The sequence below is a fragment of a genome, unplaced genomic scaffold (assembly GCF_019419815.1).
Source record: "Pyrus x bretschneideri cultivar Hongxiangsu unplaced genomic scaffold, Pyrus_bretschneideri_v1 Contig76, whole genome shotgun sequence".
Lineage (NCBI taxonomy): Eukaryota > Viridiplantae > Streptophyta > Magnoliopsida > Rosales > Rosaceae > Pyrus > Pyrus x bretschneideri.
In genome coordinates this window covers 581908-597719 of record NW_025999816.1, presented here as the reverse complement: position 1 = coordinate 597719, position 15812 = coordinate 581908, and the positions used below count along the sequence as shown (strand labels likewise).

Below are 15812 nucleotides of genomic sequence, written 5' to 3'. Positions count from 1 at the left end.
TATATCATGTCTAATTTAAAGAAATAAACAAATAAACAAATAAACTTCTCTCCCTCTCTCCCCACTCCCACTTCTCTCTCTCTCTCTCTTCCTCACTCCTTCGATTTTAAAAACAAAAAATATTTCACGCACGCTTTGTGTGTGGGCATGTACTATTTCTATTGTAGCAACCAATATTTGAAATGTTTCTATAACAGCCAAATTTTCAAAAAGAAAAAAGAAGTATATATATAAGACTCATATTGAAGTGTTTTGTTTCTAATTAAATTGACGTCCCTTATTATAAAACTCCACATCTATTAAATTATACATGTAGCTAAATTGAGCATAATATGAACGAGGCTTTTTGAGTAGAAGACAATGAAAACAACACATCCTTTCCACAGGTACAACTTGAACATTATTGGAAGGAGAACGATTTACATTTACATTGAATAAATTCACCGTTGCGTGACGCCATGATCCAATGCAATTTCAAATGTTGATAAATTTATACATGACATTGTTTTAGCAGAACCAACACCACTGAGACTGTAGCCGAGTCGTTTCCGTATAAATATTTTTGTCGGTTGGAGGAGCAATCTCAAACCAATCAGGCCATAGGGCCGAGTTTGGTTCATATGGGTCTGGCTTCTAGCTTAAAACTGAACCGAAATTATTGTCCGGTTCAATTTTCTTAAGTTTAAATTGTAAAACCGAATTAATTTGGTTGGGGTCATTTTGTCGGTAACATCCACGTCAACAAACAGATCTTTGAATTGAATGCAAAACGTACGTGTCGGTATCCTTCCCCGTACTCGTACGTCCAGCTACGAGATCCGGTGGATTACCTAGAATCGCCGGTGGCCAACAATACACCAGCAAAGTTAACCAACTCAACGTTCTCTCTCCTCCATCATTCTAAAAAAGCTCAGATATCTTTCCAATTTCTTTCACATTCTTCAAAGCAATTGCCTTGTCCAATTTCTCTGTCAAGTATTGCGTTTACTTTGAGAATTCTCTCTGGTTATTGGATGAAACTGGAATCCTTTCAGTAAATGGTACATGGTAAATTGTTGATGCTTTTGGTTTGCTAGCTTGGTAATTATTGCTTCTAATTTGGGACATTTGTGTCAACAATTTTCTGCTGCGTATTTGCTTCCATTTGCAAAATTCTGGAAGGAATCGTTTTCGGGGGTTTGTGTTGAATTGAAGCATATGTGATATGACTTTTGATCTGCCTGTGAGCATGGCGGCCGGTACTGAATTTTCGGCTCCTTCTAGCGTGCTGGAAGTTGGGTGCAATAAGGATAATGCAGCGGCATTGGAAGATGAGGTTTCTGATAGTTTGAGTGATTTGAAACAAATGACAAATCGAAAGCCTCCGCGGTATTCCTCAGCCTTGCGGCACAGCATGAGCTCCATCGGGCATCGGACAGCAGATGATTTGGTAAGCATTTTGTTTTCTTGGTTGCTAAGTTATCAATATTCATATGGTTGAAGTAAATGCATAGAGTAACTCCTGTTCTAGTGTATGATTACTGTAAATGGATAGAGTATATACGAGCAAACAGAGTCCGTAAAAAGCTTTCATATAAGAAACAAGAAATTGTAGCCTATTGAAAGCAATCCAAGGTCATTTTTACCAAAAACAAAAGCAATCCAAGGCCTAGGTTCGAGATCCGCTGTCGACAATCCTGGTGGGCGATCTGTAAAAACCAAAAAAAAGGGCTAAGACCCCCTCTGAAAGTCCTCAATGAGGTTTGTGGCGTGCCCTGGCCTTGGATGGGGTAGCTTCCCCTCCCCCGAAACCTTTTTTTTACCAAACAACAAGAACATAAGAAAAGAATGGGTTAATCACTCAACAAATCTAATGTCAAATTCGCGTAAATTTTGACTTTTGGTGATCCATTTTATCCACAATATGTATTGAATGTCTAGAATCTAACAATTAGGCGGATAGATGGATAGGTCAATCAAAATTGGCTTTAAAAGAGAGAAAAAACATAACAGGTTAATCAAAATTGGCTTCAGATTTGAGCTTTAATCGATGGATAGGTCAAATATTAAATTTACAGAAATTGTGTACTGGAGAGTAGAAGTTTGGAAGCCAATGTCATCATAAATATTCAACATAGACTGGTAAAATCACGCTTTCATAGTGGTTGGGTTCGATATGATTACTTCTACTTGTTAATGTGTGCTTAATGAAATAACCATGTCCACAAGCTCACAAATGTCACGGCATTATGCCCGTATCATAACTTGCATGTAGCCCTAGTGTCAACTTTGTGTCACAGATTCTTTGAACAAAATAGGAGTACAAATTTGTTCATTTTTAGCATGAAACAAAGATCAATAACTATATCTTTTCATCACATGCAAAAGGACCCAAACTTCGTTTTGCAGTATGTGGTTTGTGTGTAAAAACTTGTCTTTGATAAAATTGCTTCATGAGATTGGTGTTTTGGATAATGTAAAGGTTACTGTGAGCTCGTTTTTCATCCTTGCATATCGTTCTTGTAATGTTTTGCTTTGATTTCTGTTTTTGTGCAATTAACTTGAAAAGGAAAGTCATGCTTGGAATCTTTATAATACTGATGCAATTCCAAAAATTGTAAGAATCCAAGTTCTGTTTTTCTTTTCCACTGTCTTTTCGCATCTAAAAGAGTGAATTTCTTTTTATTGTATTCAGTATTCCCTTCTGTTTTCTTTTGGCATCAAATTTCAGGACTTCATTTGAACTGACTTTATCACCTTTGTCCAGTTGGATGATGATAGCTTATCCACTAAGTCGCCCTCCAATCAAAAGTCAGGGTTTCTCCCTGTGTTCCGTTCAGGACGTTGTGCTGAAAGAGGACCTAAACAGTACATGGAGGATGAACACGTATGCATAGATAATCTTATTGATCATTTTGGTGAAACTGATGACTTCTCTTCACCTGGAGCTTTCTATGGGGTGAGTGTCCCCTTCTTACCATACCACTTTAACTGCTCATTAGTCAGAAGACATTTTAATGCCCTTCTTAAGGCAGGATAGTTGATGGTAACATTGGTAATTTGTCTGCTTCTTTATCATTGTGGTTCCTGTAGAGTATATGGCAGGGTTGTTTCTTGTTAGTCCGTACTGAAAAGCAGGGGCGAAGCCAGGAGTTTTATACATAGGGGGCACCCTCAACTTGTATCCCTAATATAAATCAATTTTCAGAAGGGAAAAAAACTCAAGTTTTCCTAAGGGAAATGGTTTTCGTACACCCTTTATCATTTTGCACACCTTTGTTTTATTATTTCCCTTGATTTTTAAATGATTTCTCCAGTTCAACGCCCAAAAATAAACAGAGATGTGTAGGAAGAGAAAAAATTGCGAACTAGGAAATGTAAATATATTGGACCAAGGAAGGTTGCTGTCTGCAAAAGATAAAAAGAATAATTTTTTTAGAAAAAAGACCAAATAAAAATCATCAAAATGGTTAGAAAGACAGCATATTAGGAGAAGTTTACTTTGCAATAAATGTGAGGGGGCACGTGCTCCCCTGGCCACCACCATATAGCTTCGCCCAAGAAGTATTTGATCATCATCAGTCTTTTTCCAAGTTAAACAATTTTTTACTCTGTAGTATCACTGACTTCCAATGATTTATTTCATCTCCCTTACACAAAATGTTGTCGTTAATATTGTTGTAATGAATATTTTCCCTGTAGTGAGAGATTAGTATATGTTAATTGGAGATAAACTGGCTGAATCCATGGATTGAGAAATTAGTATACTGGACTTTCAATTGTTAATAGTCTTTTTTTACGTTTTTACATACTTTATTAAATTCAATGGTGTCTGCCATTCCCTCTCTTGTAAATTTGAACAGTGATCTTGAAAAGTGGCGTACATTGCGGTTTATACAGCTTTTTTCCGTGATATTAATTTATACACATGTAAACAGGTATTTGATGGTCATGGAGGCACAGATGCAGCATCGTTTATCAGAAAAAACATCCTTAAATACATAGTTGAGGATTCCCATTTTCCAAGGTGTTTGAACAGGGCCATTAAGAGTGCTTATCTGAAAGCTGATTATGCATTTGCAGATGCGAATTCTCTTGACATCTCCTCTGGCACTACTGCTCTGACTTCCCTGATTTGGGGAAGGTAAGGCCGCTCTTTTGCTACTTTTTAAGTATATATTTGCATTTGGGATGCTACTGGTGCTGATGAACATTTTGCTAGTTTTTCTTACAGTTGTTTTAATTAGGCACAAGTTTAACTCCCAGGTTCTAGGACATCTCGTGCTTATACTGATTTCTATAGATAAGGCGTACTTTATCTGACTATGTTTGTGATAGTTCTCTACGTAACTTATGAAAGAAGAAAGAAATTGAATGATGAGCATTGGGTTTGCGTAGAATTGCTTCTAAATACCTTGCATTTAGAAGTCGTGAATCTTAATTAGGTTTCATGTCTTAGTCTTACATACTTTGTACTTTTGTAGGTCCCTGATAGTTGCTAATGCTGGGGATTGTCGAGCCGTGTTGGGGAGGCGGGGTAGAGCAGTAGAGATGTCAAAAGACCACAAACCAAATTGTAAATCTGAAAGACTAAGAATTGAGAATCTTGGCGGTGTCATATATGACGGCTATCTCAATGGCCAGTTATCTGTGGCCCGTGCTCTAGGAGACTGGCACATGAAGGGTGCAAAAGGTTCTGCCTGTCCTCTAAGTGCAGAGCCAGAGTTGCAGGAGACACGCCTAACTGAAGATGATGAGTTTTTGATAATGGGGTGTGATGGCTTGTGGGACGTAATGAGCAGCCAATGCGCTGTCACAATGACGAGGAAAGAATTGATGGTCCACAATGATCCTGAGAGATGCTCAAGAGAACTGGTCAGGGAGGCGCTCATGCGCAACACATGTGATAATTTAACTGTTATTGTGGTTTGTTTCCTACCGGACCCTCCCCCTAAAATAGAGATACCGCAAACCAGAGTTCGAAGGAGCATATCTTTAGAAGGGCTCAATTTACTGAAGGGTGTACTGGACTGTAACTCATGAAATAAAGACATGGTCCAATGAGTGAGTTCTGTACAGAAGCGAAAGGGCCTGAAACGGACATGGGGGGGCTCTTTTTTTCTCAACCCGAAGGCATAAGCTGCTGATTGTTGTGTTACTAAAAGTCAGGTTGTTTGTAATGCTGCATATTCTGTACATCTAACAAAGCTATGTTCTACGAATGGGAAGTATTCATCTTCGTTGTTTGATTTCTGGCAAATAGGTTGCTTGCTATTCTCCGTTTGTTCGACCTTTTTCGTCATGAGAAACGAAAGTTGACAGGGATGTTCATGCAGTAGTTTACAAAGCTAAAACGTGTTAAAATCACTGCAGATGTTGGTTATATAAAGAACTAGTGCGACTGACGAGACAAAAATCCAACTCAAATTCAGTTGTATAAGAGATGCATTGACTTGGTGTCTTGTATTAGTTGACACAAATTGGTACATAATGGCATAAGTTCAGAAGCAAAATTTGCTGGTATTACAGAATAACAAAATGTCTCTCAAGCATAACACTTCATAAACAAAGCCAACTTAAACTGACGAAACATTGTGTAAAAGTTAACTGGCTCATCGTCTCTGCTTGCTGGTGAAGTATGTAAACTCGGTTAACTCAAAGTTCTCCATCTGATCCATTTGATACACTGCACACAGACACCATAAAAATTTCAGGATATTATACAAAAGGGGAAGCCTGCTATCGAGAATAACCTTCTAACCGGGGACAATCCCCAGACAAAGTCAGGATTAATAATAATTCCAGAAAGCAGATGAGTTTCTGTGGTCAAAACCTTTAAGCTCACGTTACCCAAAATCGAAAACAAAAGAAATTTAGGGCCAATTTGATAACCATTTCGCTTTTGGTTACATAGAGGAAAGGAGGGACGAAGAAAAAGTTGATGAAGGATGATGGTAGAATTGTAGAAGACATGTACACGGAAAGGCACACAAAATGAAAACTAAAAACCAAAAGCTATTTTACGTTGTTCTCACAAGATTTTGTTTCCATTCCTTTCTTCATTTTCTTCCCCTTTCTCCCATCACCCTTCTTCATTCTTCCTTTCCCCCCATACACTTTCCTATTGTCTCAAGCACGAAAAGTGAAACCAAAAATTAAAAACAAAATGGTTGTCAAGCTGGCCCTTAAGTAAGGGCCCAGTGTTAAAAGAAAACTGTTAGCATCTATTGTTGATATCATGGTATGATATGATTGGGGGCCTGGGAGGAGTTAGAAGTTATCTAATTTTGCTACTCATATTTTTTACCGAACGATGAATGGCAAACAAAGTGTACCTTGCCCTGCTGCAGTGTTTACTCAGATCTTGACATAGGACCTTGCTTACATCCCCTACTCTAACAGACCCTTTCTTTATCAATTCAGTCAACTGCAAGCATAATTTAAAATTAGCAGACAAAAAGCATTGATGTTAAATGTACAATACAGATAACCATTAATTATTTGTTTCATCAACACCAAAAATATAGGAGTATTAAGTCACCTCGTCTTCTGTATCCTCAAGTAATCTGTCCAAAATAAATACACTGGTTAGGCTTCTGAATCATGGGAGCCTTAACTGGCTTATAAAAATGCTCATTGTTCATAAGAGTACAATCAGTTTAGAGTTTTGAAAGATAAAATATTAAAATTTCCGTAAACGATAGGTATTGGGAAAAAAGTTGGAATCTCACCTTCCACAATAGGTCGACAAATCCTTTGAATATGCTTTAGCTTCTTGTTTACCTGAAAAACACACATACACTGTTCAGAATATCATAATCTCATGAAATGGTTCATCTTTGAATCAATAAGAACTCCCTTCGTTTTATGTATGGTACAGATAATCAACTCGCAACGTTGGATCTAAATTTATTTCAAACTTTTCTGCATTTTCTACTATTCTAGGATCTATTTAATCATTCCCTTGGACCATTAGTTTGTTCGCTTTGACTAAAATAAAAGGCAGCACATCCGCTTGTTGCTTACTGAATCGATATGTCAGTCACAAAGATAACATGTAGAATGCAAATATGAATCAGGAAAAAAACAACAGCTATAGAATGGATTATATAGACGAAGAAATACTTACTTATCGTGAGGTTATCCCAGCTATCCACTTTGACCCACTCTTTCTACAAACAAAAACAAGAGTTGGATGTTTCCCAACAAAATACGAAAATAAATAAGAAGAAAGCAACCTTTTAGTTGCATTGACCTTGTGAAGAGTGTATTCCTGCATCTTATCGCAAAGTCCATCGAGGAGTTCAACCGCTCTTAGCTCGCTGACTCTGTTGGAAACAATTGCGGAAATAGTCACCAACCACTTGTAAAAGAAAGTGAAGTAAAAACAACTTGTACTACAAATAGTCATCGTCATGATCTCGCCAACCAATGCTATAAGACTAAGCACTATGTACATATATACAATTTCACCAAACGCATTTAAATGCAATCAGTCCATAGATCACCCCATTCACGAAGTTTGACACCACATGTTAAGAAGTATAGGCAAAACTCGAAACTTTGGGCGTGTATGGATTTTAAATCTTTTAATGAATCTAGGGGTATTCAATATTCTCTAAAATTTAATGTGTATTCAATCAGAATTTTAAGATAATTTATTAAAATCCTTAGAAATCTGGATGTATTCAATTAGAATTTTAAAGAAGTTTATAACATTCCAGGTGTATTCAATTAAAATTTGAATTTAAAGAACTTGGAAAAGTTGAGGAATTAGAGGGAATTGGAGAGATTTTGTAGTGTATTTTAAATATCTACAAATCTCACATCTTCCCATGAAATTTCGAAGGAATTGAATCAAAATTTTACATAGAATCTCTACAAATCAGTTAAATTCCATAAAAATCCATGGATTTATAAATCCATTAAAATCTCCCAAATTCCCAATTGAATACACCCCCTTAAATTCAGGGTTTTAATACTAATTTGGGGATGTGGGGCATTTGGGCTGTAAATTCATGACAAATTATACAAGAGCGAGCGTAAAATTGAGAGTGAGAAGGCAATGCAGAGCAGGTAGTACCTGTAATCGATTACCCTTCCTCTCCGTTGACCGGTTGAGTCCAAACGGTGTCTCATATCCAAATGGTTTCTGGGTTTTTCCTGGAAAACAAATCTTATGAAACTGCATCCGGTAACTAATGATGTAATGTGTAGAATTGCGAAATCGAAAAACATAGGATAATCGAAAATCTTACGTTGGAAAGTCCCAGCTCAAGCTCCTCCTGCAACCCAATTTCAAACCCGAATTAAATTCCATTCCAAGAAATCTTTACTACTTTTTTTTCTACTTTTTCTTTCCATTTTTCAGATCAAGGAAATGAGAAAGAAGATTTTGACCAACAAAAAGAGGGAAAGAAGAAGAAGAAGACAAGGAAGGAAAGGATTCCGACTTTACCGCGACCGCATTGCAAGCAGTGCATTTGTCGTCGATGGAAGCAGCCATCGACAAAATGGTGAAGATCAAAGCCAACCTCACCACCATTGACCCTCTCATTTTCTTACACTTCTTCCGCTTTCAGTCTCCCTCTCTCTCCAGATCGAGTATCTTTTTAAGGCTGACCAATGGGCCAAGATCTCGGCCCATATGCTTTCACTGTTACTCTCCAAAGATAAAGTCGTTCACGTGTTATAAATTGCCTTTTTTTTTTTTTTTTCTTTTCCTGACACTCGCGAGAAAAGCTTGACACCTTAAAGTTGAGGAGGAGTTATCAAAATACTTATTGGCTTATTGAAAGAACTTTTTAATCATAATTTGAACTATTTATATTGTAAATTACTCAATAAAAATAATTTTTACAAAAAAAAAAAAAAAAAAAATCCGATTAAAATTAAGATCATTTAGTTAATCAATTTTAGTAAATAAATATACGGTTCATATTTGTTTAACCAAATACATCCATTGATTTTACACAGTTCAATAATTAAATGATCTTAATTTTAATTAATTTTTTTGTAGAGATGATATCTACAGTGTAATTTACAATATGAACGTTTCCGATCATAAACACGAAATTTCGTGAAAGGGCCCAGATTTATGGAGTTCCTCCCAATCCTGGCAAGTAAACATAGAATATTAGCTGTGAGAAGCAAACATTCCTGGTAAGTAATCATGAGGAGAGCAATCAAAGTCTATAAAGTCTAATTAAAGAACTGTAACTAGCACTGATATTCTTCTCCATTTATACGTCGGAGGTCTCAAGTCAATAATTTATCAAAACAAAATAGCTAGCCTATACTTTGTAGACTGCTTGTGCTCAATTGCTCCCATCAGTTTTAGGCTGCTCAAGAAGATTTAGCTTAGAAGACATTGAGATGTGAGAAATCTTTTTATTAACTTGAACTACAGGACAAAGTCATTCATTCTCTCTGGTGTGCAAAATCTGATCAAAGTTTTGCACAGAAAACTCTGATGATGATGATAATCATTATTTTATAAGATAATCATTCAGAGAATTGTCTTAATTTGTAATTTACTTGATGATTTTGTTCCCCCTCCTCAATTGTCATTACAAATTAAGCATTTGCTGATAACAAATGCTGCTAAACCCTGCCGAAAACATTAGTCTATGCTTCATAGACTTTGCACTCCTCGTCTGCCGGGTTTGTCTTGCAGAAATCCTCCAATGGGTCTCCGCTTCCCACTACTGCCGCGCCTGGCCACTTGCTTGCAACCAAATGTGCCAAATCCACAACCCTTTGGCTGCGAAAAATAATAATCGACATGAAAGATCAAGACTCAATCGCATAAATAGTGAAGAGCGAACTAGACTTGGCATTCAATGCAACATTAGCTTTGTTTAATGGAAAACCCTTTGTAGATTTGTAACTAGTGACCTCACCTGTATCCCCATTCGTTGTCGTACCAGGCCACCACCTTGACCATATCATCACCCATGACCATGGTCAAGGAGGAGTCTATGGTGGAGGAAACATCAGTGCACCTGAAGTCCACAGACACAAGAGGAACGTCGCATACTGCCAATATGCCCTTAAGTGGTCCGTCCGCTGCCTTTCTGAAGGCTGCATTGACATCTTCTGCTGAAATACCTTTCTTTGCAACGTTGATCACAAGGTCAACCACTGATACATTAGGTGTTGGCACACGGAGGGCAATGCCGTTGAGCTTGCCTTTGAGTTGAGGCAGCACAAGGGACACAGCCTTTGCTGCACCAGTGCTTGTGGGGACTATGTTTAGTGCTGCCGCTCTGGCTCTCCTTAAGTCCCGGTGTGAAGCGTCCAAGAGCCTCTGAAATTGGAATAAGCATTAAATAACACATAACTCCAATATCATAAGATTTAACGATATCAAAATGTCAATGCTTGATCGTAAACGAAAGAATGGAATCTGTAAGCAGAGGAGAATGTAGGCGCCATCCATTACCTGGTCTCCAGTGTAGGAATGAGTAGTTGTCATGGTTCCCTTGACAATGCCTGCAAGTTCCATGAGGAGCAAATTATTAGTCCTAGAAGGTGTGCTGTTCGATTCACGCTGAACATACAAATGACGTCTTACCAAATTCTTCATCCAGGATCTTTACGAAAGGAGCCAGGCAGTTTGTGGTGCAAGAAGCATTGCTGCAGATACACAAATATATAACTTTTATACCTTTACAATATGAAGTGAATTTACTCCTGTTTCCTTTTTGCATTTCCCCCTCTCTGTCTTGCTAATCTATCCGAGAATACTGACCTTACAATGTTGGCAACGTCGTGGCCGTAGTCTTTTTCATTCACCCCGACAACATAGGTAGGAATGTCAGCACCTTTTGCTGGAGCTGTAATGATGACTTTCTTGGCACCGGCTTGGATATGTTTGCCGGCACCAGGGCCATCGACAAAGACTCCTGTTCCCTGTATGTTTTCAAATTCTGTTATATAAGTTGCTATTTACAATATTATCCAAGGCATCCTCAGTATTGATATTCAAGTATTAAGTAGAGCATTCGGTTACCTCGATAACAATGTCAATGCCCATCTCAGCCCATGGAAGCTTCAGGGGATCTCTGCTAGAGACAACCTTGACGGGCTTACCATCAACGCTGATGGTCTCATTGTCAACGATTTTCACATCTGCTTTGAAAGTACCCAGCATTGAGTCGTATTTCAGCAAGTGTGAAGCCTGCATTCGGATTGAATTAAATTTCAGTAATGCATTTTCCAGTACTTTGGCTCTCCACTCTCCAGAAGGATATTAAATGGAAATAATAGTCATAAGTTCCCTTACATTCTTGACACCACCACTGTCATTAACAACAATGACTTCGAGGGGTGAGTCCTTGCGGCCATGCCAGCATCGGAGGAAGTTTCTGCCAATACGTCCAAATCCGTTGATTGCCACCTTCAATTTTGCCACTGTTTCTCCCCTGACAGGAGTTGGTCCTGCAGTCTGCTATGAACAAACAACAGTTAATAAAGTACATAGCAGAAAAACCACTCAATAACATAGCGTTGATCAAACGTTAGCATTCTTGGAATATACTGGTCATTGCCGAGAGTCCACAAATGCATTTTCTGGAAACGTAACCCTCTTGTAATGAACCAACGTGCTGTAGCCGATTAGTAAGCATGGCATAGGTAGCACTTATAGTTTGTACTGTGTTACCACACCTTCATTTCAGTTTGTTAAGTGCTCATATGAGTGAAGGTTTTCAGACATGGCTTTATCGTGCTTGTGGTACTGGTCTAGTCAATCAACTGAAGCTTAGAAGCATGCTAAGAATTCGAAGGAATCATATCTATACGAGATGTTCTAATGAAATGCAAAACAGATTGTATATATTGCCTTATGAAATGAAAGAATATGGGAAGATAAAACCTTGGGAGTAAGCTGGGCAGCGACAGTATCGAAGAAGGATTGCTCTCTGCCATTGCTTGCATAGGTCACACATGAACTCGATCTTAGTCCTGAAAACTCACCAACTTCAAGCCTCTGCACAGCCAAAAAAAAAAAAAGTTTGCAAATTATACCAAACTAGCAAAGCCAATAAATAACACGATGCGATGAACTCCGTTCAAGAGAAAGAGAGAGACCTTGGAGAAGCATTGGGTGGGAAATGAGTGGGAGGGCTTGGAGGGAAGCCTGGTGTTAGCCGGGACTCGCGAAGAGGCGAGAGCTGCGTGTGAGGCCATGGCTGCAAGCAACTAGAGCTAATGGACTGACTTTGCCAACATATATATACAGTTGAACTCCTTGCCATTGGCATTGTGGACTTTACCTTGTTTTAAATTATGGTTGCAATTGGATTAAAGGAACTTGTGGTTATAGCATGGTACATGAAGATATAGGAGATAAGATCATGTCTATGGCTAACACTTTCAAAATATGAACCGCAAATTATTTCCACCCGTCCCTTCCTAAAATGCCCTTCCGTCGAATTTCTTTTGTCACGAGATGAATATAAATCCGACCGAAAAACAGGCAAAAAGAGGAGAAAACATATTTCCCAAAAAAGAAAAGAAAGAAAAATGCATGCAACCAAGTTAGTTAGAGCAGTATGCTCTCCTTTGCACTTGAGTTCGAATTTCCCTCTCCGTAGTTTATATGAATTTACAGTCTTGCTTATATAAAAAAAGACACGTAATAGCCACAACACTAAGGGTTGAAAATCTCAACCACAAATCATGGATAACTAATTTCAGAAGAGCATGAACCATTGAATTGAGTTCAGCATCACTATTTTGTTTCTTGTTTTTGTAAAAAGGATATGGTATTATTTTACGGTACGAATTACTACATCAACAACAAAGCCTTATCCCAAATATTATTTTTACAGTACAAATTACAAGCTAACCAAAATACAATTGAAAAGGAGAAGAATCCTATATTTGGCGTTGTCCAAATATTAGCAATCTTAGGATCACAGCGGGTACAATTACATTACCAGAACTATGAGCTCCCACAGAAAAGAAACACTACACTGATTATTGAGAAAAATATCGAAACGCTGAAATACACGAAATTCAGAGGACTCATACGACGGCTTCAACTTCTTCCGAGTTCACAGGTAAGCTTCAACTTCTTCCGAGTTCACAGGTACTTCATCTGGGTCATCCTCTGGTCGGAGCTGACCAGAAACATCATCAATTGCAGAGTTTAGCTGCGCTATCTTCTCAGCCAGTACTTTTCGTGTTTTCTGTGGTGCAAAAACACATGCATGTTGTGAGTTTACAAATACATAAATAAAAAATGACCGTTATGAGACTAGAATCACAATGGTCTGTCTCCCTATAGCCAACATTAACCAAACGTTTTCGCAAGTAATGGTCAGTGAAGATAATTGATCGAACAAACCCACAATAACAACAAACTAGCTTTTCAGCATTTCCAACAAATGCTTAAAACATATGGAAAACCAAAGAAAAAATATCAAACGGAAAACGGCCATTTCAAATAATCCTTGTAACTGATTATGGAAAGAAAGGGTAAACCATTCAACCGAAACTTCTCACCTCCAGAGCTTTGTCTTCATCATATATGAACTTGGGCAATTTTCTCATCAGATCCTTTCGGTCAGCTCCAGCCAGTGCTTTACTGATCTGTTGATTAAAAAGGAAAAAGCTCAGTGGGAAAAAATGGTTTCATTAGCTTAATGCAAAAGCCCACAAACTGCAACATTTACGCATCACAGAGCACCATCCACTGCAAAATTGTGCGGTAGAGTATACATTTACATTTCGTTAAAGTGGATAACTCATGAGTCATTACTCACAAAATGTAAACATTAAGAAAAGTAAAAAAAATTGACTGATGAATAACATAGACACAAAGTAGCATGGAGCAAAATAATGATTGAATTTTCAAAATTTAAAAAAAAAAAACAATTTTTTAATCACAGAAGAAAAGTAACCTGAGGTGCATACACAGCACCCAGTGTGCCAACTATAAGTCCTCCCAATACAAAGCCACTGACAAAGATGCTTGAACTGTTTGACCTGCCACCATCACTGTAATTACACAATTAGAGATTGACATTAGAATATTACTGAAAGAAAATGTGATATAATTGAATATTACATAAAGGTTAAAAATACATAATTGATTTTCGAAGGACCAATTAGATTTCAACATTGCGATCATGAAAACACCACCAACTGACGGATGGGAAATCAAAATAATACTATTCACTACTGAATACTAAATCGGATGATGAGAAAATGAAATTAAACAGGGTTACAGGGCCATGATCACAAGAGGAGGACACAATGTGACATACAATAATGGACTTTCGTATGATCACTGAGCAAGTCATGCTTAAGGAAATTAAATCAGCAGCAACCATGCATTTTGCATTAAACTACTAGCACGTGCCCTGAAAAATACTAGTGATCACAACGCAAGACCAAACAGAATACCTATATGCAGCCTGAACTGAGATGGACCGCTTGGAGTTAGAAAGTTGAACTTTCCCAATAAGCTTTGCATTCAGTGAAAAGTTTGTCGGGGTCACACTCCCAAGATACTGTTGTGATGGTTTCAGAGAAGATCCTGGTGAAGAATTTCACAGGAACAGAAAAGGAAACATCATTCCAAATCCAGCTCAAAAACAGACACACGGTGCACAAATCAACTTATTTCTGACAGCGAAAATGTCACAAAAAACTTTAAACGAGTTCTAATTCTAATGACTTAGATAATGGAAACCAATATTATTTAAAACCCTTAGACCAGGTGGGGATATTTTAAATAAACTAGACTACCATGTTCATACCAGTTAGCTACATCAGTTTACTCCCAGATTACAGAATATCGCATCGAGAACTCTAAACCTAGCATAATAAGGTATAAGATCATGGGTCTCTCGGCAAATTTCCGATTAGTTTCAGGTTAGATGCAAAAGCAGTAGCCATAAAGTCCTGTGCAATGCTTATTAATTTAATAGGAGCTCAGGAAAGGCTTGGCCAAAAAAAAAAAGGAGCTCAGTAGAGCTGTAGACAAACTTGGCCTTCTCCGGGGCTACCAAACCAATGCACCACCAAAACTGGGAAACATATGATTTCAGATTTCGTCCTGTTGTTGTTTTTGGGTTCAAGCAAAAACCTTGAAACATGACAGAACACATCGGGGAATCCGTAGTTTATGAATGTGCAATGTTCCAAAACATATACACTAACCCAACATTAATAATTCAATCGAACTCAAGAACATTAATCATTCAATCGAATTCAAGAACGGTTGTCAGAAAGCACATTAATCGTTAATTCTACAACTAAGATTTAGTAATCATAAATCGATAAAAAGATGGGAAAAAATGAGCAAAGAAAACAACAAAGAAAGCGGTGGTTAGATCATGGGGCGGAGTTTACCTGTCAAAGCCAGCGAATTCGAAACCGCAGCCATGCTTAATGCTTTGAGGTCTGGATTTTGCACGCCACACCTCACCAACAAAGAGAGTGGAAACGAGTGTTGTTCGACTCTTGTGTTGGGAGGAGAAGAAGAAGACGACTTGTTTAATTGGTTCGGTAATAACAATGCAATGCTGCTTCTCTCCAATGTTGATTAAGAAATTAATTATTAATTATCGGTAGTGACTAACGATTATAAAGGAGACGGGCTCTGCCGCTATGGCAAATGGCAACGGGCAACTGGCCAGTGTGATGCTATTTGATTTAGCTGTTCACATCAAACGTCATCTAAAATGATATAGAAATGTAATATAAAAACATGATATGAATAACATTACTCAACTAACAAACGTTATGCCCTTCGACAAGGGAGTTTTTTTTTTAAAGAAAACTAATAAAAAGATGTTGAAATCTTTGAGTTTTAATCA

The 15812-nt window shown here is 37.8% G+C and overlaps 4 protein-coding genes across 4 annotated transcripts; 1 reads left to right on the top strand and 3 right to left on the bottom strand.

Annotated features, from left to right (window-relative positions):
* Positions 1 to 869: 869 nt before the first annotated feature.
* Positions 870 to 5228, top strand: LOC103961740 (probable protein phosphatase 2C 27). Its single transcript, XM_009374329.3, has 4 exons — positions 870 to 1429; positions 2747 to 2938; positions 3918 to 4123; positions 4464 to 5228. The coding sequence occupies exons 1-4, from the start codon at positions 1205 to 1207 to the stop codon at positions 5020 to 5022; spliced, it is 1182 nt and encodes a 393-aa protein (XP_009372604.3). The 5' UTR covers positions 870 to 1204; the 3' UTR covers positions 5023 to 5228.
* Positions 5229 to 5406: 178 nt separating this feature from the next.
* On the bottom strand, positions 5407 to 8588 carry LOC103961741 (protein canopy-1). Its single transcript, XM_048574898.1, has 9 exons — positions 8438 to 8588; positions 8238 to 8264; positions 8063 to 8142; positions 7235 to 7307; positions 7109 to 7151; positions 6711 to 6762; positions 6521 to 6545; positions 6315 to 6406; positions 5407 to 5665 (listed from the first exon to the last, which is right to left on the bottom strand). The coding sequence occupies exons 1-9, from the start codon at positions 8534 to 8536 to the stop codon at positions 5635 to 5637; spliced, it is 522 nt and encodes a 173-aa protein (XP_048430855.1). The 5' UTR covers positions 8537 to 8588; the 3' UTR covers positions 5407 to 5634.
* Positions 8589 to 9355: 767 nt separating this feature from the next.
* Positions 9356 to 12224, bottom strand: LOC103961743 (glyceraldehyde-3-phosphate dehydrogenase B, chloroplastic). The gene is given in 9 exon segments (NM_001302308.1): positions 9356 to 9742; positions 9882 to 10288; positions 10424 to 10473; positions 10556 to 10617; positions 10733 to 10893; positions 10994 to 11161; positions 11267 to 11428; positions 11858 to 11971; positions 12073 to 12224. Coding segments are annotated over 9 exon segments (1359 nt in total). The 5' UTR covers positions 12172 to 12224; the 3' UTR covers positions 9356 to 9606.
* A 553-nt stretch (positions 12225 to 12777) lies between these two features.
* On the bottom strand, positions 12778 to 15541 carry LOC103961744. Its single transcript, XM_009374332.3, has 5 exons — positions 15346 to 15541; positions 14395 to 14527; positions 13890 to 13986; positions 13492 to 13578; positions 12778 to 13175 (listed from the first exon to the last, which is right to left on the bottom strand). The coding sequence occupies exons 1-5, from the start codon at positions 15377 to 15379 to the stop codon at positions 13041 to 13043; spliced, it is 486 nt and encodes a 161-aa protein (XP_009372607.1). The 5' UTR covers positions 15380 to 15541; the 3' UTR covers positions 12778 to 13040.
* Between the last annotated feature and the right edge of the window lie 271 nt (positions 15542 to 15812).

Bases quoted from the DNA above. Each gene is read 5' to 3' on its own strand.
- LOC103961744 (XM_009374332.3), bottom strand. From the start codon at position 15,379: ATGGCTGCGGTTTCGAATTCGCTGGCTTTGACAG. The intron at 14,528-15,345 runs GTAAACTCCGCC...ATTCTTCACCAG, and splicing joins GAATTCGCTGGCTTTGACAG to GATCTTCTCTGAAACCATCA. The intron at 13,987-14,394 runs GTATTCTGTTTG...GTGTAATTACAG, and splicing joins TCAGTTCAGGCTGCATATAG to TGATGGTGGCAGGTCAAACA.
- LOC103961740 (XM_009374329.3), top strand. From the start codon at position 1,205: ATGACTTTTGATCTGCCTGTGAGCATGGCGGCCGGTACTGAATTTTCG. The intron at 1,430-2,746 runs GTAAGCATTTTG...ACCTTTGTCCAG, and splicing joins ATCGGACAGCAGATGATTTG to TTGGATGATGATAGCTTATC. The intron at 2,939-3,917 runs GTGAGTGTCCCC...ACATGTAAACAG, and splicing joins CACCTGGAGCTTTCTATGGG to GTATTTGATGGTCATGGAGG.
- LOC103961741 (XM_048574898.1), bottom strand. From the start codon at position 8,536: ATGAGAGGGTCAATGGTGGTGAGGTTGGCTTTGATCTTCACCATTTTG. The intron at 8,265-8,437 runs GTAAAGTCGGAA...ATTGGGTTGCAG, and splicing joins CTGCTTGCAATGCGGTCGCG to GAGGAGCTTGAGCTGGGACT. The intron at 8,143-8,237 runs GTAAGATTTTCG...TTTGTTTTCCAG, and splicing joins TTGAGCTGGGACTTTCCAAC to GAAAAACCCAGAAACCATTT.